The 24,361-nt window shown below is 37.8% G+C and overlaps 1 protein-coding gene across 5 annotated transcripts; it reads left to right on the top strand.

The window, feature by feature from the left end:
• The first annotated feature begins 3,854 nt into the window (after nucleotides 1–3,854).
• ppp1r9alb (protein phosphatase 1 regulatory subunit 9A-like B) lies at nucleotides 3,855–24,270 on the top strand. Of its 5 annotated transcripts, none has more exons than XM_079617373.1 (20): nucleotides 3,855–4,018; nucleotides 5,041–7,097; nucleotides 12,679–12,811; nucleotides 12,908–13,028; nucleotides 13,167–13,271; nucleotides 13,600–13,828; nucleotides 13,919–14,065; nucleotides 14,157–14,210; nucleotides 14,314–14,543; nucleotides 14,758–14,854; nucleotides 15,907–16,042; nucleotides 16,235–16,389; nucleotides 17,464–17,782; nucleotides 17,902–17,959; nucleotides 18,645–18,716; nucleotides 18,843–19,047; nucleotides 19,556–19,600; nucleotides 20,985–21,101; nucleotides 22,872–23,060; nucleotides 23,152–24,270. In XM_079617373.1, the coding sequence occupies exons 2-20, from the start codon at nucleotides 5,211–5,213 to the stop codon at nucleotides 23,326–23,328; spliced, it is 4,476 nt and encodes a 1,491-aa protein (XP_079473499.1). In that variant the 5' UTR covers nucleotides 3,855–4,018; nucleotides 5,041–5,210; the 3' UTR covers nucleotides 23,329–24,270. The 5 variants fall into 5 exon arrangements, with proteins under 5 accessions (XP_079473499.1, XP_079473502.1, XP_079473498.1 ...); XM_079617372.1 differs by having other exon boundaries at nucleotides 3,994–4,156; XM_079617374.1 differs by lacking the exon at nucleotides 19,556–19,600 and having other exon boundaries at nucleotides 3,994–4,156.
• Nucleotides 24,271–24,361: the final 91 nt, after the last annotated feature.

The following is a 24,361-nucleotide window of genomic DNA, read 5'->3' as shown; positions in this document are numbered from 1 at the left end:
TAGAGGGAGCTGTCGAACAGCACATGTACGATAACCACGTGTGTGAGTATTTGGGTTTTTGATGTGTTAAAGGGATAGTTCACCCAAAAATAAAAATTCTGTCATCATTTATACTCACCCTCAAGTTGTTCCAAATCTGTATGAATGTCTGCTGAACACAAAAGAAGATAAAAAAAAGAAGAATATGTGTCCCATTGACTTCCATGGTAGCCTATGGAAAAATTTTGGGCTACTGACATTTTTCAAAATATATTTTGTGTTCAGCAGAAGAAAGAAATTAATTTAAGGTTTGGAACAACTTGAGGGTGAATAAATAATGACAGAATTTTCAGTTTTGGGAGACCTATCACTTTAACTTTTGTATGTTTCTAACTTTTTTTGTTACCCAATATATTATAACTGTTTTGGATTATTACATAAATTATTTGGCTATATTTCACTTTTTTTGTTTTAATTGTCGTATCCCCAAATTCTCAATGTTAAAATAACTAAAATAGTACAATAAATACTAAATAAATAAGCAAGTAAGTAAGTAAATAAATAAAGATGTAAAAGGATGCAACACCTGTCAGAATCCATGATTAATTGACCTCACTTTGTGTTTGCTGAAATAAGTGATTTCACTTGAAATCCTCCCCTTGCCAGACATTAAAAAGTGTGTTGAATTAAAAGGATAGTTCACCCCCCAAAAAATTAAAATTTTGACATCATTTAGCCTACTCAACCGCATGTTGTTCCAAACCTGTATGAGTTTTGTTATTTTGCTCAACACAAAAGCAGATGTTTTGAAGAGTGTTGGTGACAGTCCACGGCACCCATTGACTTCCATAGCATTTTTTCCTACAATGGAAGTCAATGGGGTCCATCAACTGTCTTGTTACCAATATTCTTTAAATGGGTTTGGAACAACTTGAGGGTAAATAAGGAAGGGCAAAATTTTCCTTTAAGTAGGCCTATTCTTTTTCACTTAAATAAAGTGTAATCAAATGTGCCCAGGCTATACTGTCAATCAATGCTATTTAAAAGTGTTTAATTAGAAAAAAAATCTCAGTCATGCAAGATTTGAAATCGCAACCCAAAAAGCACAGCGCAGTCCTCTGAGCTACAACATCTCATATTCAGAAGAGAGCCTAAGTCCATCTGCCTATAGCCCCTGCCTTCAGCTATACTTAGACTATACAAGAATTATATGATATTTTATATAATGAAGATGACCATAAGCCAAAACTGCTGTGATACAATGTAAACATACACTCATTGTTTGATGAGTGTTTGGTGCTGTTATCATTATTACTGCTTGTTTAATCATCTTCCCAGTTGTTATTACATGAAGTGACTCAAGCCAGTAAATAATGTAATTGGAATCCCACTGTACCTGCCAGTAACTTTCCAAGAGCCCTGAATGTCAGCCTGAGATGAAAAACAATCAAAGTGTTCATCTGTGAACATGTCTCTGGCTTGGGCCTTAAAAACAGACTAGCAAAAGCTTAAAAACAAAAGCAATATGCTTAGATAAACTGTGCACTATAATGGAGACTTACTTGTCTGAGTCTGAGAGCTTTTACAGCACAACAGTTTTGCATAAGCAACAGGAAAAACATCCAGGTCATATTTTTAGATATGTTGTCTTTGTTTTCTAAAACTTTATGATTCTACAAGCCTGTCTTTTGTAAATAAAAGAGACTAAATATAGCTTTAAGTGGGAGTCTTTATTGTTACCAGTGTTATGTGCGTGATTAATTATGAACAAATTGTAGCAGGCCAAAACGCGAGGGAAACTTTAAGTTCTAAATTAAGAGTTGTAAATAGATCACCATCTGTGTCTCTGTATAGTGCCATCACCCCTCGGATCTCTTATATAAAGTCCTTCATATATATCCAGCGTATCTGATCCATGGAGCTGAGAGTTTGGAAATGTGAGATTCCATGGTTAACTTTAAATGTTGTCTCAATGTATTCATTGACCAACTCCCCCATAGCATATCTATTGCAAATAATTGTCTCAATAAATATTTTGAGATTTCATTGTGTGGGCTGGTTGTCTAAATACAGAGATAACGTCATATTGTCAGACTGGGATGGTTTATGAAAGAATTCCTGTTGAAACTTCAGAAGACCGGGGTTTATTTATATCCCTAATGAGGTCAGAGAAACTCTTACAGCCATTGACATATGCTTGCATGCACAATATACATCAATTCATCGCTGTTGAAAAAATGCAACAGAAAAACAGAGCTGCCTATGTGGTTTTTTGTGTGGTTTTTTATCAGAACCATGTGTTCTCCAATTCAATCTGGCCATCAACAATGTAATTTATATATATATATATATATATATATCATCTCTCATTTGCTTCAAAGATTCTTTAATTGTGAAGATGCAGAACATTCTAGCAACAGTTCATTCCTCTATAAATGCGTGAACTGTATTGTACTTCAGTTCTAGCTAATTTTATCGAATCTCTCTCTCATTCTCTCATCCGTGCTGCCTCTATGATTGGGTGATATTTTTATAAATCTAGGTCCTGAGGCCACCTGGGGAAAACAGCACCAAATTCAGGCCATGTAACAAACCCGGGCCAGGCGGAAAAAGGACTTCGACGATGATGCGTCATATCATCACAACTTTCCACAAACAGAAACAAAACACAGGTCATGAAATAGTGAAACAGGACTAAGGTCAGCAGCACAGGCTAAAGACACCTGTTTCATGCATCCAATCTGGATTGAGATGTAAAGGGGGTTTTTTTCACTGGAAAGGAATATCAAAGATATGGTAAGTGTCCATTTTTTTCCTCTTTTTCCTCTTTCATTTGTTTCTTTTTTTATATATATATATAAAAGGAATGCATCCGATTACATAACTGAAGTATTTTGGGTTTAGTTTAAGACAGTTTTCTGATTGATGCCGGGAAAGAAAAACAGCAGAGATCTCTAAGAATGAACCTCGTGACACATTTTTTTTCTCAGGATCAGCAGTTTGTTGCTCTTTCTGAGGGACCCAGGACCCTGGAAAATGTTTATTTTACATCTAATCACCATGGAGTTTTAAATGGAACTGCATGCTTCAGTTATGCTGATTGTCACAGTGAACAGCGGATCAGCAGAGATAATCTACTTTCAATATGTAGTTACAAAATGCCATCTGTTAGAGGCTTCACATGGTCACACATTACACAGTCGTTTACAATGGAACACAGTCCACACCAAGACAAACAGAAGGAGACAAAACGTCTAGAGCAAAATGGTTTATCATAAATCTTCACGTCATTTTATTGGCAGTTTACAGTGTCTAGTGAACAGTGTTTTTGCCCGGTTCTCTTTTCTTTTGCATCATGCTCAGATGTGTTTGTGTTAATGACATTTATCTGCAATGCTGTTTCAATCCTTCACTCCTCCTTTACTTCCAGCTCCTTTTCTTTTCCTTTGTCCTCTGCTCCACTCATCTCATCTCAGAAGCACTAAGATGGTGACCTACTTGTAATTGTCAGGGAGATTAAACTCAGATATGGCTCACTGCTATGTCCCCGAAAAGGCTGGTGCACTGGAACCAGTTTGATGATTTGAGATCTAGGAATATTTATTAGTTTTGGAAAGGTTTTTAATATATATATATATGTAGCCTATAAAAAGATACAATTTGGATTTTAGCCTCAAATTATTATCACTATTATTATTATTTAAAAAAATGTGTTTTATTCTTCACTCATGGAGGATTTGGGTGTCTTTTTAAAATCGGTGTATCTTTAATACATTTCGAAAGAACGGTTCATATACAGTTTACATAATGTATTTTTTGTTGTAATTTTGTTATAGCCTATTGTCTATTATAGGCTACTTTAGCCCCTAGTCCTTATCTGGATTTAGCTGTTACTTTATGGGTGAGTTACTGACTTTCCCACGGTTGTCCAAGTATTTTTTTTCTCTGCCACTCCGTCCGCATGCTTGCCTGACTCGCGAGCTCCGGAAAGAAGCAGCGGGTATGACGCTGAAGGAGGGAGCGCGCATGTGGGGATAAGGTTTGTTGAGCTGGTTACATACACGGGGAAAGGCATGTAGACTTCGGAGAAAAGACGACGTCTATCAAGTTTGTGATTGTTTGGGCTTTGGTTATGGTTTCTCAATTATTCATTTAAGTCGGAATGAATGAAGTTCAGGTAGGTTTAGACTCGTTTTTCTGGTAGTGTTGTTTTCAAAAATGTAAAGATAAACTTCCATACTTAGCCTACAGAAACTTAAACTTGTCAAGCTTCATTAGAATTGAAGTCGGTAACAGCAGTCAATGGGAACAGATCGACTGTCAAAAAAGACGGAGAGGTGGTATTATTTGGACACCTGTTACCTGTAAATATAAAAACACTGGCTAATTCAACATTGTAAGAATGTAAAACGAAAAATCTGTCAATCGGTTACCAGTAAGCTTAAAAGACTTGTTTTTATTATTTTAATTTGTAATTTTTTGGGGAAATGAACATTATGAACACTTTAGGGACAAATAGCCTATTTAAGTTGTGTTTTGGTAAAAAGTATGAATCGCCTTGGTAACTTATGAGAAAGGGGAATTCTCAGAATTCCTTACATGAACCATTAACCTACATTTGTTTATTTGTTTTGTTTCTTAATGTTTTATCAATTATGTAGTGTTTATGTTATCTTACCCTGATCATGATTTTTTGGATATCAGTTTCTTCTGTCATGTTAATAATGGCCAAAATCGTAGAAGAGGCCTTCCATCGCCATCTGTGCTATTTTCTGTAAATTTTACAATATCAAAATATTTTAATAGATCACTTAGATATAGGTATATTGCACTTATACAGTTTCTTTGCTACCACCGCTGGCATTTTTCGTACAGTAAATGTAACAAAATATTTACAGTGCATCATGAAAGCATTTGAGAGGAGTTAATACTGAATCATGCATTTACACAAAACACTGAAATAAATAGTGTATACATATTTGGGTAAATGTATTGAGAAGAGAGATAATTAGTTTATTTAAAATACAGACTGACAGGTTTCTTGATTTCTCTCTGCTGTAGGTAAGAGCGATTGGCACTGTGTCAGTCACTCGGCAACATCTGTGTCTGCAATCTCAGCCAGTGTGAATGAGGACGTACTATGCACCTGGATATGCAGTGTTTTTTTTAGTCCCAGTTTTATCTATTTTACGTACTGAAATCTTCAAATCTGTTCTTTTTAATCTGTGATCATGATTAAAAGTGAAAACAAAAGTGAACGGGCACTGAGAAGTGCATCTCCTCACAGGAACGCCTATAAGTCAGACTTCCATTCCATCAAATGCTCATTTGATGTGAGCGCATCAATCAGCTCGACGTCTCCCTTCTCTTGTGGAGGCAATGAGACCCGTGGCAGAGCGTCGGGCGATAAAGTGAGCAAAATAAAAAATATGTTCTTGCAAATGGATGAAAAACAGAATCAAGACAGTCCCAATTTCACCAAACCCACATCGCCCAAATTTCCACTGGATTCCACCCCTTACAGATCCAGCTTGAGTAGCGTTTCCAGTCTAGATTCAGCCTTCTTTGAGGCACGAAAAACAGAGGATGTTTCCATTGACAAGGCAGCAATGGCTGAGAAGTTCACAATGACCAGAAAGCTGTTTGAGAGTGGCCTTAAAGAGCAGTCTCCAACTGAGAGATCTGCCTCTGTTAAAGTTATCTGGTCCCAACCATTTGAGAGACAAGACAGGAAAGTGTCAGTTACTGGAGAAAGCAAGGACAAACCTAAAGAGCTAGAGGGACAGGCAAAAGAAAGCGAGTATGAGGAAAAAGGGAGAAGCGAAAGTGAGACACCATCACACAAGCTGAGTGTGTCCATGAATGCCGGGCCAATATCCAGACGTCTGGAGAGTTTTATGTTGGACAGTGATAGTGAGTCGCTGTCAGCTGCTCCCTCAACTGAATCCCACAGTCCCATCAGCCATTCCCAGTCACCCTCTGCTGCTAGTGACCATTCTGATCCCCCTTCATCACCAGACAGCTGTAGTTCCCCTACCTCTTATTCACTATGGACTGATTCTCCGGCTGAAACATGTTTGCCCAAGTTAAATGGTTCGGATTCACACAGTACTCCTTTAAATGGAGTCTGTACGGAGAAGACATTACAAAATACTAGTTCCACAGCAAAAGAACATATTGAAGAGTCTTCAGAAGATAGCGTCTCCTCAGATCCCACTCTTCTGTATAGAAGCGACAAGATCCACCACTCGTCTACAAGGAGTACCACTAGTAATGGATCTGTACCAGAGGATCCTTCACATCAACAACAGCAAGTTGAAGGCAACAACTCTGAGAAGGTTTCTGGTTCGTCCACAGTCAGAGCTGAGCTGGTAGTGGTGAAGACTGAATCATCCGAAAGTGAAGGCAATGAGGAGGAACATGTTGAGGATGATGTTTTTGAAGAGGCTGGAAAGGATAACCTATCCCCAAATCACAATTCTGGGAGGGTGTTGACCGACAACGAGGAGCTCCAATTAACATTCCTTGTGAAGGAATCAAAACAGAGCGTTAAGGAACATGAGGAGGGATGGAGGGCGGGTGAGGAATCTGTACAGACTGGAGGAAAGGAAGACCATAGAGGGGAGGGAAAGTTTCTTGAGGAGAATATAATGGAAAAAGAAGACGAGGAGGAGGAGGAGGAAAAAGACAACAAGGAAGTAAAACTAAAGACAAGCCAAACTGAAGAGGAGCCCGTTCTGGAGACTGTTATGAAGGAAAGTGAGCAGAAAGCTATTGATGTTGAAGATAAGGAACAGCAGGATGAACGGAGGAAAGGAGAGGATGAGGGAGTAGAACCTGTTGAAGCTATAGAGGAGGACGATGATGAACAAGATATGGAATATGACGTCTTATCAGGAAAAGAGAGACAACAGCAAGATGATCAGTGCTTGATGGGGAAACGATCTTTAATTTGTGGTATTGAGAATGCAGCCTTTGTGGATGACAAGGACAACAGGACCGATTTGGAATGTCAAGTGAAGGAGGAATCCCAGGAATTTGAGGAACTTCCAGGGCTCTCTGATGAGGAAGACCTCAGTCCAAAGAGAAAGATCAAGTTCTCTACAGCACCAATCAAGGTACAGTATGTCTCAACTAGTCGTCCTATTTGTTAGAAACCTATCATTTAAAGAGTTTAAAGTAGCCTACTTCAAATGATTTTTTATTCAGCTTTAGCATTTTTTATGTTGTTGTTGGTGATTTGTACTCCCTCTGGAATGGTTTAGAGGTTTTTGTTAGAGCTTGAAGGAATTAGCCTGCCGGCAGTGACCCAAATCTGTTTGCACATTTACCAGATGCCCGTGGCTCAATTCGGTCACCACCTTAACTCTTAATTTTATGAAGCATTCTTATGGTGGTACTTTTGCAGATATTATTCAAGGTTTATATGACAAGATCCTACTTGTTTGAAGGTATTTGGCACCCACGTCTTTTATTTGTTTTGCCTCAAAATACAGGACAACTTTATTTTTTAGCACAAGGAACATAGCATATCTGTCTGAGACAATTAAGAAATTATTCTTAATAATTGTGGCTTCACCAGTCTGGATCAGTGTAAAATATGTTCTACCTAGAACATTTAACTTAAGGTAACAGCTCTCAACAGAGGTCATGCCTGAGCTTGCATCAGTTCAGGAATGTAATATCCTATGTCTCTCGTGTACTGACAGACTTTTTTTTTTTTTTTACAGAGAAATGTGTAAGGATTAATTCCATATTTTAGAGGCTTTTCCCCCTGGCCTCAGTGAATATGACTCAAATATGAATCGTCATGTAACAGACAAACACAATTCTCCAAAACAGACCATTTACTGTAAAGGGATCACAACATATGTAAAGCTGTTCATAAAGACCGACTGTTGAGTGAATTTAATCTGTTAGCATACAAGTGATTGTAGCTTAATATTGAGTTCAGCCTCAGCATGCACATTGACATAATCAGATTCAAAAACAGACACTATCCAAAAATTGACAGTTCCAGTCTGATTGGCTGGTCTCTACACCATTTCCAAGTCGTTTACAAGGTATATGTTGATATAGTGAGTCGATAAATTAATCTCTATGTATATTTGGTCTTTGCTTACAAGAACAAATATCTTAGTTTATGGTCTAAATGAGAAAAAAAATATCATAGGGTAAGGAAACCGGTTTATTTTTCCTATCCCATTGGCAGATATATATTTTTAACTCACTTAATTTTGATAACCATATTGTGCATCTTTTTTTTTTTGAGGTGCTTAACAGATTTTCTCAAGCAGAACTATATATGTTTGTGAATCATGTCTGTGATTCATTAGTGTTAACTTTTTTCCCATTGTATTGTGTACACTATTTAAGATAAACCTGCCCTAAATAATATAAAGTTTGTTGCTTTATATGTCTTTTCTGGCCACAGGAGACTTGTGCTAGTATAAGTACAGATTTTAATATTTTAGGCATAAAACTGATCAAAGCACAACACAACTTTGTGGTCTTCATCTGTCTGAGACCAGGCACTGGGTTGCATAAAACAGAAAGTGCATTGTGCTGTCATTCATATGTCTGACTTTGGGAAAGTGGAGTGCTTTAAAAGTCTTCTGTGTGTGCCTGTGTAACTGCTGTTCTGTGGAAGCTTATTCAGAGTACAAATCTACTATAGTGTTCATTTGTGAGAACAAATGAAAGAAAGACAAATTAAGTGTGTTACAGTGCAGTAGGTGGCAAAAGTGCACCGTTTTGCCCATAAGACCAGTCAGTAACTATTGGCTGTATGTGTGCAATGGTGTTTCGTTCCCTGTGGACTGCTGTTGTTCTCAGCACTCTTAAAACATCTCTTAAGTTTGGAAACCAGGTCATGTATTTCTTCAGAGCCTCACAGACTGAAGATGCCATAGATTTATAGTCTGGGTCAGAACATAGCAGTAACATTTCAATGTTCTCAATGTTCAATACGTCACTCTCTCCAACATCCCTTCCTCCTTAGTTTGCCCTCTTTGAACATGTGGATTAGGTCAGTGTCAATTCGCTGTCAGTGTATTTATAGAAGTGGGATGAGTAGCATGTGGTAACTAAACGTTTGTCCTGCACTATGATGTGTTTTCTCTCTAAATCAGGAAGCACAGGTCTCCCTATGTGTACATATCATAGTGTTCCAACATTGTTTTTCCCTTCACCCTCAGGATGAGCCTTTCTTTATTTGTGGACCTCTTGTGTTTACTCATCCTGTTTCCCATATATATAGGATCAGCAGGAAGTGAGTTGCCTGTCTCATATAGGTTGCGAATAAGGATTTCCTTTCAACAGATGTTTGTGTTGGACATCTTTTGGACTTTGATGAGACAATGGGCTTTAAATATTAGCTCATAAACTCATGGTTTGAGACCAGCTGTTCTTCACAATCCATCTTTAACCCAATAATGCAAATTCATTTTCACCCAAAAAAAAAAAATTATTTATCATTTACTACGTTTCAAAGCTGTATGTTTTTTTTTCTTGTTTTTTTCTTCTTCTGTGGAACATAAAAGAGCAATTTTGAGATATGTATCATCATTTTGTGTGTGTGGCTGTGTTTTGTTTTGTTGTCCATACAGTGGAAGTCAATTGGTCACCAATTATATATTGCTGACTTTTTTTTATTGCACACCAACTTAACAACCATTTGTAACGCCGCCAATGGATCAGTTTCCTAATTGGAACGGTTTTATTCTATAAGAGTTCTGATAATATTTCTTGATCACTGCTTTTGTCATTCCAACTCTGGCTTTCAGTTTTGACGCTCAACCTGAATGCTGTGACATCTGTTGTTTCTTCCTTATTGTAAGTCATAGTTCCCTGACAGTCTCTCTCAGTCCCAGGAAGAAATAGTCCTGTGTTCTTGCTAAAAAGCCACAGCTTAAAGGAGTGAGAGAGGGAGGGAGGGAGATAGAAAGAGACACTGTGCTTGAGCATGTTGGGGAAGAAAAGGACATTGTTCAGAGGTGCACGCTTACTCCATGACAACTAGAGACGCTAGACAAAAGAAAGTAGAGAAAATAAATGAAAGAAAGTGAAGAATGGGATTGTGTTATAGAAAGAAAGATGGAGGAAAGGAAGGGTGGTGGAAGCAAAAGTGAAATGGTAAAAGAAACGAAAAATGGAGAGGGAATACTGTTACTTTGCTGTGTATAAAATTATACACAGCAAAGTAACAGTATTCCCTCTCCATTTTTCACCCATTCAGAGGCAGTGTTTTCCTTCTGTTTAATTCTTTAAGTCTGGTGCCAGTGTTAGAAATGCATTGACTGACCTGCTTTTTAACTGACTATATGTCAGCCTAAACCAGCCACTAAAGTTCTGTGGACATGTAATTCAGCTATAGTGCCTTCATAAAGGTGTGGTCACATTTGCCTTTGTACAGTGAAATACTGCAGGTGGAATGCAGTCATCTCAGTAGGAATCTGTCCAATCAGGGATTTTGCGCAAAGTGAAATGCAGTATAGCATGTGTAGCATCATGTGTTTCTTATTTTGTCATGAAGTTTTGGTCACTCAATTTTTCCTATGCGATTACAAAGATAGATAGCTGTGCAATAAATCAAAATCGTAATAAAATGGCTACATGAGCATACACGATTTCTAAACTTTAGAAAACATGTTGTTTTTGTAGCCCGCGGGTTTTGTCGCAACATGCTTTCTAAAGTTTAGAAAATCAACAGTGTAAAAGTAGCCCAATTCCACGGGAAAACTGTGGACTTGGCAACACTGGACTTAGCCAAAAAAAATCCACATTTGTGTTTTGGGAATATTTTGGATACAGGAGAGATGAAGTATTTTAGAGCCAGGTAATTTGCGAGACCTGCAAACTATCGTGGCAAAACAGATAAGGGGCCATTTACACAGAACAGGTTTTTGTGGTTAAAAACATGAGGTACAGGTCTAGAGAAGCTTTTACCTCGGGGGCCCGCTTAGAAAACCGGTTTGGTTTAAGACGTCCGTCTAGTGCGTTTACATAAAAAAAACATGGTACATTCCGAACCAGGTGAACAAAAATGTGTAATATAGGCATTTGCGAACAGCACAACCGATGCCGTCACATATCATTGATGCAAAGTGCCCGCAAATATTGTCAATAAAGCCAGCTTCCAAAACAATTATACAGACAATTATGTGTGTAAGGCAGTGCGTCCGAACAACTGTGCAGCGTCAGGTGTGCCATGGAAGATTATCAAATTCCCCAAAATTCCAATAATTGCTATAAATAAGAATATATCATCGCTGTCGGGCCGAAACCTCAATAAATGTGAGCACTACTTTTAATATAACATCTAGTTTTAAACTACGATTTAAAGCAATGCATGTTAGTGCAAGTATGTTTTATTTTTATATAGTGGTGTACCGTCGCAAAAAAAAAAAGTTGGGAAACACTGGTGTAATGAAATAATGTTTTAAAATCGTGATTAAAATGGAAATCGCAATATATTGATTAATAAAATTGTTATAGTATTTTTTTGTCCATATCATACATGCCTAGCCCTAGCTTCAAAGGGCATGCAAAATCCCCATGAAAATATAATAAAAGTCTCCACATGACTGTTGCACTGTAGTCCAACTGTGGTTGCTTTTCTCCACATGACTGTTGCACTGTAGTCCAACTGTGGTTGCTTTATGTGTGGAATAGCACATAATTTAATACATTATTAACAGAAAATCTTAAATCAGATCTTTTCAAAGAAATGTTTTGGTCAAGTTCACAAAACTGCTCTGAATGATTTGTTCGCTGATCAGATAGACCCAGTTCTTGAGTTCAGCTCAATGAATGGTTATTTCTGTCTTAGATGTTAACAGCTCACTCAAGAGAAAGATAATCAGTGAGTAATGGCTTGAATTTCAGTCTGTTCCTCACACAAAGTACTTGAATCTCTTTTGAAGACTTGGCACATAGAGTGGGAATCATCTGGACAACTTTTGTGGTTTTAAAGCTTGAATGCCTCAGTCCGTATTCATAAGTTTGGGCCAAATTGCTAAATTATGCTACCTTCACATGCTATCGGAATTAGCGTAAATATGAGTTTCCTAGTAGTAAATTAGACATGAATGCCCTCTCAAGTCGTATTTACTTCTAGAAAACTCAGATATCATTTTGAGTTTGCGAGTTGGGCATGCCATACATTTTAAACCACAACAGCTACATCGTCTTGTCTTGCTTTTAAAGTAGTGCATATTTTCATAACCTTTTGAAGCATATTGTATGTTTTATACACAGCAAAAATAGCTTGTATTGACCAAAATTCCAGAATTGTCAGCAAGCTGAATATCTAGGTCTATACAGCAATTTATGGTTATCAACGAATGGGACACTTAATATAATTTTGGCTTTAAAAAGATTTCCTCAATAATTAAGCAAGAGTATAACTGGTGCCCTCTATGATTCCTGTTATTTCCGACAACAAAGCACTTATACGCGGCAAGCTCATAATCACGAAAGGCAGCATTAACATGTAAAAGTGGGCAGTCATAAACAGGAAGATTTATGAATGACTATTTTTTCACAAATCATCTGGGTGGACTTTTTCTTATCAGAACATGGTGTTACATCAATATAAATTGTGAAATCAATAAATCACTGATTAATGTATTCAATCAGATGTGGGTGTGCATTAGGTGTGCATAGGTGTGGTGTTTAATTGTTTTTGCTCTTTCGCAGGTGTACTTTACCTTCTCTAATGAAGATTATGATCGCAGTAATGATGATGTGGACCCTGTGTCTGCATCTGCTGAGTACGAGCTGGAAAAGAGGGTTGAAAAGATGGACGTTTTACCTATAGACATTCAAAAAGGTTTCATTTACACTTTTATCCAAAAATGTGTTCCTGAATTTACTGTCAAAACTTGCATGAGTACTGTATTTTGAGCTGCCTTTTTTGTGTGTGTAGGTAATGATGGCCTAGGAATCAGTATCATTGGGATGGGGGTTGGGGCAGATCAAGGACTAGAGAAGCTGGGCATTTTTGTGAAAACCATCACAGAGGGAGGTGCAGCTCACCGGGATGGACGGTAAGAACTTGTCATATGAATTTCACTTATGATATTTAGAATTAAACCTTCTCTGTGTGGTGATGAACAGTGTGACTAATCAAACAGATTCTGGTTATTCTGTATCCAAATGAGCTTTGATGTTTTTTTTCTTAACAGAATTTGGGTAAATGATCAGATTGTGGAGGTAGATGGAATCAGTCTGGTTGGTGTCACTCAAATCTTTGCTGCCACCACTTTGAAGAACACCAAAGGTCTGGTCAAGTAAGTATTGACACACCAAACTAAAGTTAATTTGAGTTGTGTGGAACTGTAGCTAAAGTTCAGGACCAGTGACATAGTAGCTTTCAAGCCCCACCAAAAATTAGCTGTGAGCTCACACTATTGTGCAACTCACTCCAGGTTGCTCTCAAGAGATTTTCCCTCCACTACCTTTACTGTACATTATGTACAATGAACATGTATTACCTATTAAGGAGGAAGTGTCGAGTAATGATTCACCAGGCCAAATCTAATCGCACAGTCAGTAAAATACCCGAAAGGTTCATAGTCCCAGAACCTCATGAAGGAATTTTTATGTCCTCCAATGCAGGTTTCTCATTGGCCGGGAAAAACCAGGAGTGGAGAGCGAGGTGGCCCGTCTGATCTGCGAGACTCTACAACACGAGGCAAGCCCTGAAAACAATGAGCCAAAAGATGAAGACCATTACGAAGCCCAGAACCATCAGCTACAGGATGAAAACCAAATTTCTCAAATCCATGACCAATATCAGGATCAACACTTAATTGAGCCACTAGCTGAAAAGAGTGTTGTGCAACAGGTCTGTGAACTGAACATATAAAGATAGGCTTGTTGTCATGAATAAATGAGTCATTAAGTCATTGTTGGGCCCATATTATGGTTGATACAGGATAAACAGAAAGAGGCTGAAAAGGAGCAGGGGACGGAGGATACGTCCAATGATTTGGCACAGGAAGTGTTTTCACAACTGAGGAGCCAAGGCATTGTTCTACCTGAAGATATCGATCCTACTGAGCTAGAACAAAAATTCAAAGAGGTATAATGTCAATTTGCATCTATTTGCATACACCTTATTCATCATTGTTAAGTGCTCACTCTTCACTCTCACTTGAATTCTCTTTTTATAGCTGCATGTAAAACACAGTATCACAGTCACAGAACTCGGTCAGTTGAGAGAGAAGGTAGGATTAAAAATAATTGTAATTATTAGCAAATTTTGTATTTATTTATTAACGTCTGGACCTGGAGAGCTGTTTAACTCTTTACGTGTATGTTATTTCATAGCTGCAAGTAAGTGAAGCAGAACGTAAGTCTTGGGAGACTCGAGGTGCAGCTCTTGAAAGGAGTGTTGAAGAGAGCAGAGAGCGCATTGAAAAGTTGGAAAAACACTGGCTCGATGCTCAGGCCCTCTGCAAAACCATCAACCAGCGTTTGAATGAAGCCCAGAGTCAACATGATTCCCTGCAACTCAAATACAATAAGACCCTCACGCTTCTACAGGAGCACCAACAGAGGTGTGTTTGAGCATGTAATGTGTTGTCATAGCAGAATCATTCTGGGAAGTGTTGGTGAGGCATTCTCAGAAATGTACTGATTTGCGGAAATATGAATCAAGCTGAATAATTGGAAATTCCTTTGCTCCAAACAGCAATAGATGAGACAAGAGTCTTAAGCAGAAATGCATTTTGTCATGCTTTGTTAACGGTGGTAACACTTCTTGACCTGTAGAGAGTCTGAATGTGCAAGGAAAGAGGCAGAACTGAAGAGAAAACTGGAGCAAAGGGAGGGAGAATACAAGAGCAGTTTGAGGCAATTACAGCACAAGGTAAAACTACATCCTGTTCATGTTCATTTCTCTTATTTTGAACAATGTGAGGCCACAAACATTAATATCATTCTGTTGTGAGTTTTCACTGGGTATATGATTGACTGTGTTATACTTGCGTCGTCACATTTATTTTTATAGCACTTTATACAATACAGATTCTTTCAAAGCAGCTTTACAATGATCAACAGGAAAAAAATAATTAATAATGCAAATATAGTTCAATTTGACTGTAAAGCAGTTCTAAAAAATACCCTAATTACTCCAGTACACAAAGCCCTATGCAATTTTCTGTTTCTGACGCCTGCTTTTCACGGAGAAGAAAATAAGTCAAATAGTATTTACGTTCTCATAGGCAGCAGTTCAGATTTATGTATGTAGTGTACTATGGTGTTTATCAAACAACACCAAATACAAGAGTACAGAGGCAAAAGAGACATTCTGTATTCTTCCTCTACTATCGATGACATTTTGCAAAAATACTGCAGCAGCTCTGGTCATATGATCAAAAGTGTGAATCTTATTGGTTGGTCAGCTTTATTTATTATTATAACACCTCCTTTCTAAACACACATTAAAGGCGGTTCAAACACATTCAAATGTTTGTCATAGCGAATTTTCGCACCAAACATTTGTCTTGGTGTGAACAGGTCTTAGCCACTGGTGGTTACGGTTGGTATCACACACAATGATTAAGCTACAACAGATGTTAGTTGTCCATGCAAAATCGTTGCAGGAAAAATTGAGCCTTTCCTACCTGATGCTTAAGAGTTATAAATACACATTGGCATCATGGCCAAATTTGCCCCTTGGCCTCTGTCCATCATGGCCTCCTAATCATCCCCATATACTGATTGGCTTCACTATGTCTCCTCTCCACCAGTAAGCTGGTGTGTGGTGGGCTTTCTGGCGCAATATGGCTGCCGTCGCATCATCCAGGTGGATGCTGCACATTGGTGGTGGTTGAGGAGATTCCCCCTTCCATGTAAAGCGCTTTGAGTACCCAGAAAATCGCTATATAAATGTAACAAATTAATATTATTATTTCTCAGATAGCTTGTCTGGAGGGCCGCACTGGATCAAACCAACCTGAAGAGTCTTACAGCCCTGCAGGAGAGAGTCAACCTAGCAGTCCGACCTCCGGTTCATCTGAAAGAAACGGACTGTCTACAGACGACCTTCAATCTGGTACAAAAGTTCAATTATTTATTCTGTGAAAGGTGGTCAAAAATAAAGGACTAACAGTTATATCTTGCTCTAGTTTATTTGGCTTGTAATACCTTTATTAATTACTATTTTGTTCGGAAAAGCGTACAAATTTTTGTTTTTGAAAGTGTAGTCTTTTCTGGTTTTGAGATGTTGGTGTCTGTCGTTCCTCAGATGCAGACTGGGGAGATGTTCCTCTGACGGCTCGTCTGGACTGTAGTGTCTACAGAGCCAAAGCTAAGCTGACACAGGGATCCCAACGCAAGCGGCCATCTCGAAATAAACTCAGAGAGTCAGCAAGAGGCTCACAGGCACCTAGCCAATCACAGGTACATTGAACCACAAACATATCAATACCTCAAAGAGTTTCATTGCAGGTCACATAATTGTACGGTTAAAGGGATAGTTCAACCAAAAATTTTAATTAGCCCATGGTTTAGTTTATGACATTCTTCTTTCAGACAAATACAAAGTTATATTTAAAAAATATCCTGGCTAATCCAAGCTTTATAATGGTGTGAATGGCTGGACAATATTTGAAGCCCAAAAAAATTGCATCCATCCATGATAAAAAATACTCCACACTCCGGGGGGTTAATACAGGCCTTCTGAGGCGAAGCCATGGGTTTTTGTAAGAAAAATACCCATATTTATAACTTAATAATCTAAAATAACTAGCTTCCGCCAAACGATCGAACGCATACTACGCAAGTCGACTTGCGCCACAAGAGTAACCCGTGACGCATTTATGACGTGATGTAGGAGTATCGTAAACTTAGACGCCTCTCGCGGTTTAAACAAATAGGACTGTGCAACAAACTGAAGCTCCTCTTCTGTTATATAGAAATCCTCCGACATATCTCTTCAAAATTTCTAATTTGCTACCGGTGTTTTGTTTTGCTCTTTCCTTTGAGCTTCCTCGTTCATCATTACGTTGTGCGTCGGGTCAGGGGTTAGTCTTCCACCATAAATCGATGCGTACGGTTCAGGGTGAGTAAATCATGGGCTAATTTTTATTTTTGGGTGAGCTATCCCTTTAAACCCTGTAGGATTTAAAAGAAAGTCTCACAATTTCTTAAAATGTAGATGAATTAACCTTGTTGTTTTGTGGTCTGTCTTTCTTTTTCTTTTTTTTTACAAGATTTTCCAGGTCCCTCTTAAGGAGGAGACTTGAGAATTTTTTTTTACATATATACACTTTTTTTAATTATTGCAATTTTGCAATAATTAGGGCCCAAGCCCTGAAAGGGCGCAGAGCCCTATTGTTCTTCTAAGGATTATTTATTATTATTATTATTATTTTTCTTGCAACCTTTCGGCCACTTTTGGGGCCCTTAACGTGCTCAAACTCTTGTTTCAAGTTGATTTCTTTAAATCAAATGTAAATTTGATCTCGTTTATAGGAATCTGTCTGCATACAAGACAACAATCAAGAAAGAACAAACAGTGAAAGAAGGCGATCATACCTCGAGAGCCTAGCTATACCCATTCCATCTATACAGTTTGGTCATGACCAAACAGGTGAACCAGGCGGAGGCGATGTATTCATTCAGAGCCACACACCCCAAGGAGACAGCAGCACACAAGCTAGCCTGTCTCCACCTAAAGACTCTTCTACCCCTCAGTCCCCATCCTCCTCACAGTCCTCCTCTAGTCTATTTCTCAGTCTGAGAAACAGGAGGAGCAAAGGCAAGGAGCGCAGCAAGAGCAGAGCGAGCAGAGGTACAAACATAAACAAAAACTTCTCCTATGTTTTCTTGAAGTACTTTTTCTTTATATCTCCCACTACCACTGGTTTACCTGCTCAGGCTTTTGATTTTTCTTTTTCCTTCATTTTTCAGATGAAGAGAGTGATGGTTCACCAACACGAAAGTCCAAAAGACGATTCCCAGATTTCAGGTATGGCCTGGCAAGCAACTTGCTCTTGTGCGCCAATATCGGTGATATTACCGGTCGGCCACTTGTAGGAAAATGAATAGGATTAATTAATAATTAAAATATTGTTTTAATTTGTATGTTGTTTTAATTTGTTTGGGTTTTTTCACCGTCTACAGAACCCAAAAGAAGATATTAGAAATGATGTTGATATTTGAGCATTGATGTTAATGTTGACATTTGAGATTTGTGTTACCGTATTTTTAGGATTTGAATGTGATTTGAGAGTGAATAAAGGCTTTTTGATCTGCGCATTATACAAAATGATCATGTCTCCTCAGGAGACTTTGAAATATATCGAATCATATATAGTATATTCATTTCTCTGTAACTTTGTCCTTTTTGGACCTCATTGACTTTCATAATATGAACAAAAAAGACAAAATATTTTTCAAAAAATATTTGGTGTTTCACAAAATAAATATAGAAAGCCACAGGGTATGTACTTTATGACAGAATTGTGAACTTCAATTAAAATTAATTTTTGACAGAGGCATTTCGTGTGCATGCTTTTATTATTAAGCATGATTTAGCATAGATTCTTAAAATGTATTTTTTTGTTTCAGAGATTTCTTTCCCCATTCAAGTACATGTAAAACACACTCAAAAATGTAACAGTTCTGACTCTTTCTTTTGTGTTGGTCTATAGTGGTATCCGCAGGTCTGGAGGCAAAGGCAAAAAAAGGGAGAGCATCACACTCAGAGGATCTGTAGGGAGCAGGTTTGAATATTAAATGTCCTAATATTAAACTACAATATGTAATGATTTTAAACTTAACTTCAGTACAAGTCTGTAGGTCTCCTCTAATATAGATCACTTAGAATGACTTCTGTTGTCTAAACTCAGGGGATCAGGAGACTTACTGGATGAGTCCAGCAGCAATGTTTCCCCCTCTGGCTCCATCTCTTCCGTCCCTTCCTGTATGCCATTTTCCTGGTTTGGGGACAGAGAGAAGGGAAAAGAGAAAGAGCGAGAGAAAGAGCGTTCTGCATCCAGCTGCAGTCTGCCTCGTACTCCTTCAGAAGGAAACATGGAGGATCGTACAAACACGGTGAGTATGGACCAGATGATGAGACGTGTTTTGTGTAGACCCTCAAGATGTGGTTTTCAAAACTATATTGAGTAAGAGGAAGAGATTAGTTAACAAGTTGTGTCTTCAGTAATTGAAAGCATTCATTTTATACACATTTAAAAGGAATTCAGTTTGCGGTTGGTTGCATTCCTGGATGTCATTCAAGGTTAATATTTAAGCAATCCCATAACATTCCGCCTTTTATCCTAACAGGAAGTGGAGTTGTGTAATTGGGCATATTCTGAAGGCTGTACTGTACTGTTGTGGTTTTGAAAATACTTTTACAAAGTTTTAGGATTTTCTTAAAACCAAAAAAGAAACTTTATTTATTATTAAAGATTCTGCAGTATTAGGTCACTACAGCTCCTTTGTACAAAGGGTCAGATGTTCTTGCTTCCATTGAAGTACGAAGAATTGTCAAATCGTGCAGGTGTATGTAATTTTGTTTATGCAGAATGTGTTTTTCGCGATCTCTTCTTTCTCTCAGACCAACCTCTCCTGGCCATCTCTTCTCTCTCATTCCTTAGATTTGGTACAGTATGCATTGAGTTCCCCAGTTCATGTGTCTGTTGTTCTGACGACAGTAGTACGCTTAGTTGATAGCAGTTGCTACTAACCCTAGTGGACTCATTTTTGGTGTGGTTATGTTTAAAGATGAATGCATCATTGTAGTAAAGGCATTCTTACATAATATATCATTTGGCCCACACTGATAAAGCTCAGTCCTGTTTCATAATGGAGCATTTCTATGGAATGTGTTAGTTCAGTGACGTAGTTTGTATCTGAGAATTAACCCTTCCCTAGTAGGGAGAGATTGTTCTTGATGGTTTTCTAATAACTGTATTTAATAACATTTGAGTCATCCATTATTTTCACTATCACATGAGAAGGATGCATGCTAGTAGTTGTAGTGTGAGATAGCGCTCCATTACCAGCTCTCACAAGTAATACAAAATAGTTTCGTGTTTCTACTGGTTTTGGTTTCTGGAACCGTTCTCCACTGGTACTGCTTCCAAGGCACTGAAGGTAATATCACTGCTTGTCACTGCCCCATTTTTTCAGATTTAGTTCAGACAAGCATTTAAGAGAAGAAGGTAACAAAGCCATGAATATAGTAAATAAATGTGTCAATGACATGATTTTCTTTTTCTTCTTTTCAGTTACACTTTATTTTAAAGTGCCCTTGTTACGGTGTAGTTATACAACACAAGTATTATTAAGAGTAATATTAATTAACAACATGTACTTGCAGTCTAATTAGGGTCAGGGTTTGGTGACGGACAGATGTGTAAAATAAATGTTACCCTTTTTCTTTCTTTCATATAATTAAATTATAATTTTTTATTTTTGGTATTTTTGGGAGGGCGTCATAAAGCAGAAATTGTTCATTTTAATATTAAATGTATTAATTAAATAAATAATTACCGGTAAATACAATTTACATTGATATCAGTCGTTTTTTTATAAAGCACTTTTTACCTTTATTTTAAAACCTTTTTACAAAATTAAGATGTGTTCAAGGTATAAGTAAAATATTTTTTCTCTTTTTTTATTGTTACAACATTCATATCATTAAATGTACACACATCTGTTTCATGAACTGCACGACAACTTCATTTTCTTCATTACTTGAACAGTCTTTTTTTCATTGACCCAATTACACAGAAACTCCCAGTCTTGTTTAAAAAGTTGTTTTAGTCTGAACATTGAAGAATTGGTTAGATATATTTGTATTGATATAACACCTTTAGTAACCCTGCACTAGCTTGATCTTTATTAAAACTGAGAAGAGGATGCTAATTCATCCCAAACTTCCCTTTTATAACTACTATATCTGTAAAAACTGTTTGTGAGAAAATCATTTGTGTCTGTTTGTGTGTTTATGTGTGTATGTCCCCATGTCCTACTTGTTACAGAGCTTGTCTGTGACGGATGATTCAATCGCAGGTAGTCCTCGCTCTGTGTTGGCGGGGTTACTGAAAGAGCCCCGTCTCCTGGGGCGTTCACACACACATACCTTCTCCTCCTGCGAGGTGAGTGGCCGCGGGGTCACCACTGCATGAGCTATCCTGTAGTTAACGGTTGGCATTCGTCACACACTAACACATATATATTTAATCAGCACTGAACGTGAACTTCTGGTTTGGGAGGTGTTTTGAAGAGGAGAGCAAGTATCACCGGTGTAGTGTGTGTGTGTGTCGTGAGGAAGGAATGGAACGAATGAGATCATGCTCATAGCTATGAGAACGAGAGGTGATAGTTCAGCATGCATGTCTTTCTGTTTCACTTTTATAGCACAGCATTTTAAACATATGGTCTGAAATGTCACAGAAAATGTGAGGGCAAAAAATGTCCATTATGAAAAGTGGAGCAAGCAATGCATGAAGCACAGCTCACACAGAAGTCAATGAAGAATTATATTGGGCGAATTTGCTTGACCAATTGAACGTGAGTGGAATCTGCATTGGGAACTTTTTTTGTCCTCACTCGAAACTTCCAATTAAAATGACAGGATTTCGCCTGCGGTATGTGGAATTTCCCAAATGATTGCAACAGTCTGTCTACGCCCTGTTGGTAAGATGTTGCCACAGGTAACGTTATTTCACAAGTTGTGTTAGGTGTGTCAGTAGCTCAATGTTAAAGGAATTAAAAATCAATCATTACTAATTCCTCCTCATGTTGTTCCAAACCCATTTTACTTTCTTCAGGGAAACGAAGATGTTCAGAAAAATATTCATACTGCTCTTTTCCGTCAAATTTCTTGATGGAAAATGGCTGGTGAATACCCATTTTTATCACCTCCTTAAATTGCTTTACTCGTTTATTTGTTTTTTAATATGTATAAAACTCACTATATGAACTAAAAACATTTTTTTTTCATTTGCACATTTATTTAATTAGATTTTTGTCATCATTTTCATAACAAAGCCATAAATCTTTAAGTCCTACAGGTTGCCTGCCACAATGGCCTTGTAGATGAGGCAAAATTACCAGCCACTGTCCAAAAAGTTGCAGAATTTAGCTTTCTGTGGGTGTTAATTCCCCACACAGGCTACACAACACTGAATAGCCAATGCTTTTTAGTGTCATTGACATGAATAATAATTTCAGAAAATGTCTTAAATTTAGTCATATTCTTGAGGACAGAATTGCAGTACTCGAGTCCTGGCTTATGGTCCTTCCTTTTGTCTATTTCTGTTCCCCTCTATCCTTTCTCCCTCTGCCTTTCTTCCTATACTGTCTCATCAAAGAAAAAAGACCCAAAATATTAATAAATAAAAATAAAAGTTAAACAATCGATTGATATATTGACATTGCGAGTCACTTCGGAGAAAAGCATTCCCTAAATGCATAAATATAGATGTATAACATCAGAGGATTCCAAAAGATTTTATGATTAATCAAAGTTGCTTTTTGTTCATTTATTGTGGAGCTTGGCAGCCCCTGGTCACTACATGCATTCGTTTTATTAAAAAGAACTGAGAACATTTTTCAGAACATATCCCCTCAGTCTTCAGTCTATCTTGGTCTTCTTGATGTCTACCACTGTTCCTGACCTGATTTTATAAGTGTGCTCCAGATTCTCTAGTCTGCCCTGGTAGGAATCTCTGTTGATCTGTTAACAGGCACTTTTAATTCAGGCACACGAAATGAAAAGGAAGATTGCTTGAAATATGCTGAAGGTATATAGGTTAGGGGTTTTTTTTGTGTGTTTTTTTTTTCCATGGCAGATTGGTGTAGTGCAGTCTTTTGCACCTAATGACTCCTCAGTGTAACCATCATATGCATACTCTTATTCCCAGACTCTTGATGATGGCCCTGCTCCAGCTGCAAAGCATTACATGTGGCAGAACCGCCCCCTTTCAGAGTGGACCAATCAGCAGGTCTGCCACTGGTTGATGGGCATGAATATGGAACAGTATATAGCTGAGTTTACAGCTAAAGGTGTGGATGGCCAACATCTATTATGCATGGACAGCAGTAAACTTAAGGTTGGTCCGTGTATTATTATTATTTTTTTTTTTTTTTTTTGGTTGTAATATTGGTTTAAATAATATTACATTGAAATGTGTTGTCTTCCAGGAGCTTGGTGTGTCTAGCCAAAGAGATCGTTCCACCATTAAGAGGAGATTAAAAGATATGAAGAAGGCTCAGGAAAAATTTGAAAAGCAGCAAGTTAAAAAAGAGAAAGAAAGGGGGAGAGAGAAAGAGGCCAGGAATAGAAGTGGCCAGCCAATGAATGTTGAATCGGCCTGCTGAGGTAGTAACCAAACCCGTCCAGTCAAGAAGACCGCAAATGTGCACGCTCACCAATCCGAGTAATGATAATGTGTGCTGGTAGAAATGGAGTAGATAGTCTCGCACACAGGTGATTTATAGACTGGTGAGAAATTAACAACATGGTGAACACTAGAGGTCTTCTGCCAGTAAAGCCTGTAAATGCGACTTTAATAAGTTTGTCGTTAACATCTCTTTTTGACACAACCCAGGAGTTAAAGAATCGAATCCTGGCTGCCACACTGACTTTTAACATGCATAATGGCACTTTGAGAAAATGGGAACTTTATTAATAATCTAATCATCCAACAGGTTGTTTCATTGGCTTTAACTGAGTTGCATGTGTTGGTGCTGTACATGGTACTAAAAATGATTTTACTGCTGTCCACCAGAGGGCACCAATGTTAAATATCTGGCACTATGTAATGATGTTGAGATTGTGAGTCTCTTCTTCAGAATTAAGTGGCAAATTATCACAAGCCAAGCTGCTAGTGCACAATCTGCACTTTAGCCAAAAGTCAACTAATAATCCGTGTGTGGATGTCTAAATGTGATGTGCACACATTCCCAGGGTTAGTAGAGCACACCCCAGATATGGCTCCCTCTTCCTAGTGTGCACTTTTAAGTGAACACTTCATCACCCTATAGACTTCTTTTTTTGTTGTTGAATGAATAATTTTTTTAATGTCTACTGTACATACCTTTTAGTAATGTACATTTTACTGCAGAGAGGAGAGCAATTCATTGTCTTCTATGTCATAAATGATGATGATGATGATTTTACATGTGTATTAATAAATAAATATTTTACAACTACAGATTTTTATTTATTTTTATCTGTTTGATATTAGGAAATTTGTTTTGTAACTCATGACACATGTAGCTGCAAAGATATTTCAAGCGCTGTCAATTAAATTATCTTTCAAAATAATCTTGGTACTTTCAGTTGTAACTTGATTTTGCATTCATTCATTCATTCAGATGCATCAAACATGTTGCATCACTGACTAGCCGA

This window comes from Phoxinus phoxinus (genome assembly GCF_949152265.1).
Source record: "Phoxinus phoxinus genome assembly, chromosome: 6".
Taxonomy (NCBI): domain Eukaryota; kingdom Metazoa; phylum Chordata; class Actinopteri; order Cypriniformes; family Leuciscidae; genus Phoxinus; species Phoxinus phoxinus.
Note: the sequence above shows the minus strand (reverse complement) of the source record. Positions and strands in the feature narration are given on the sequence as shown.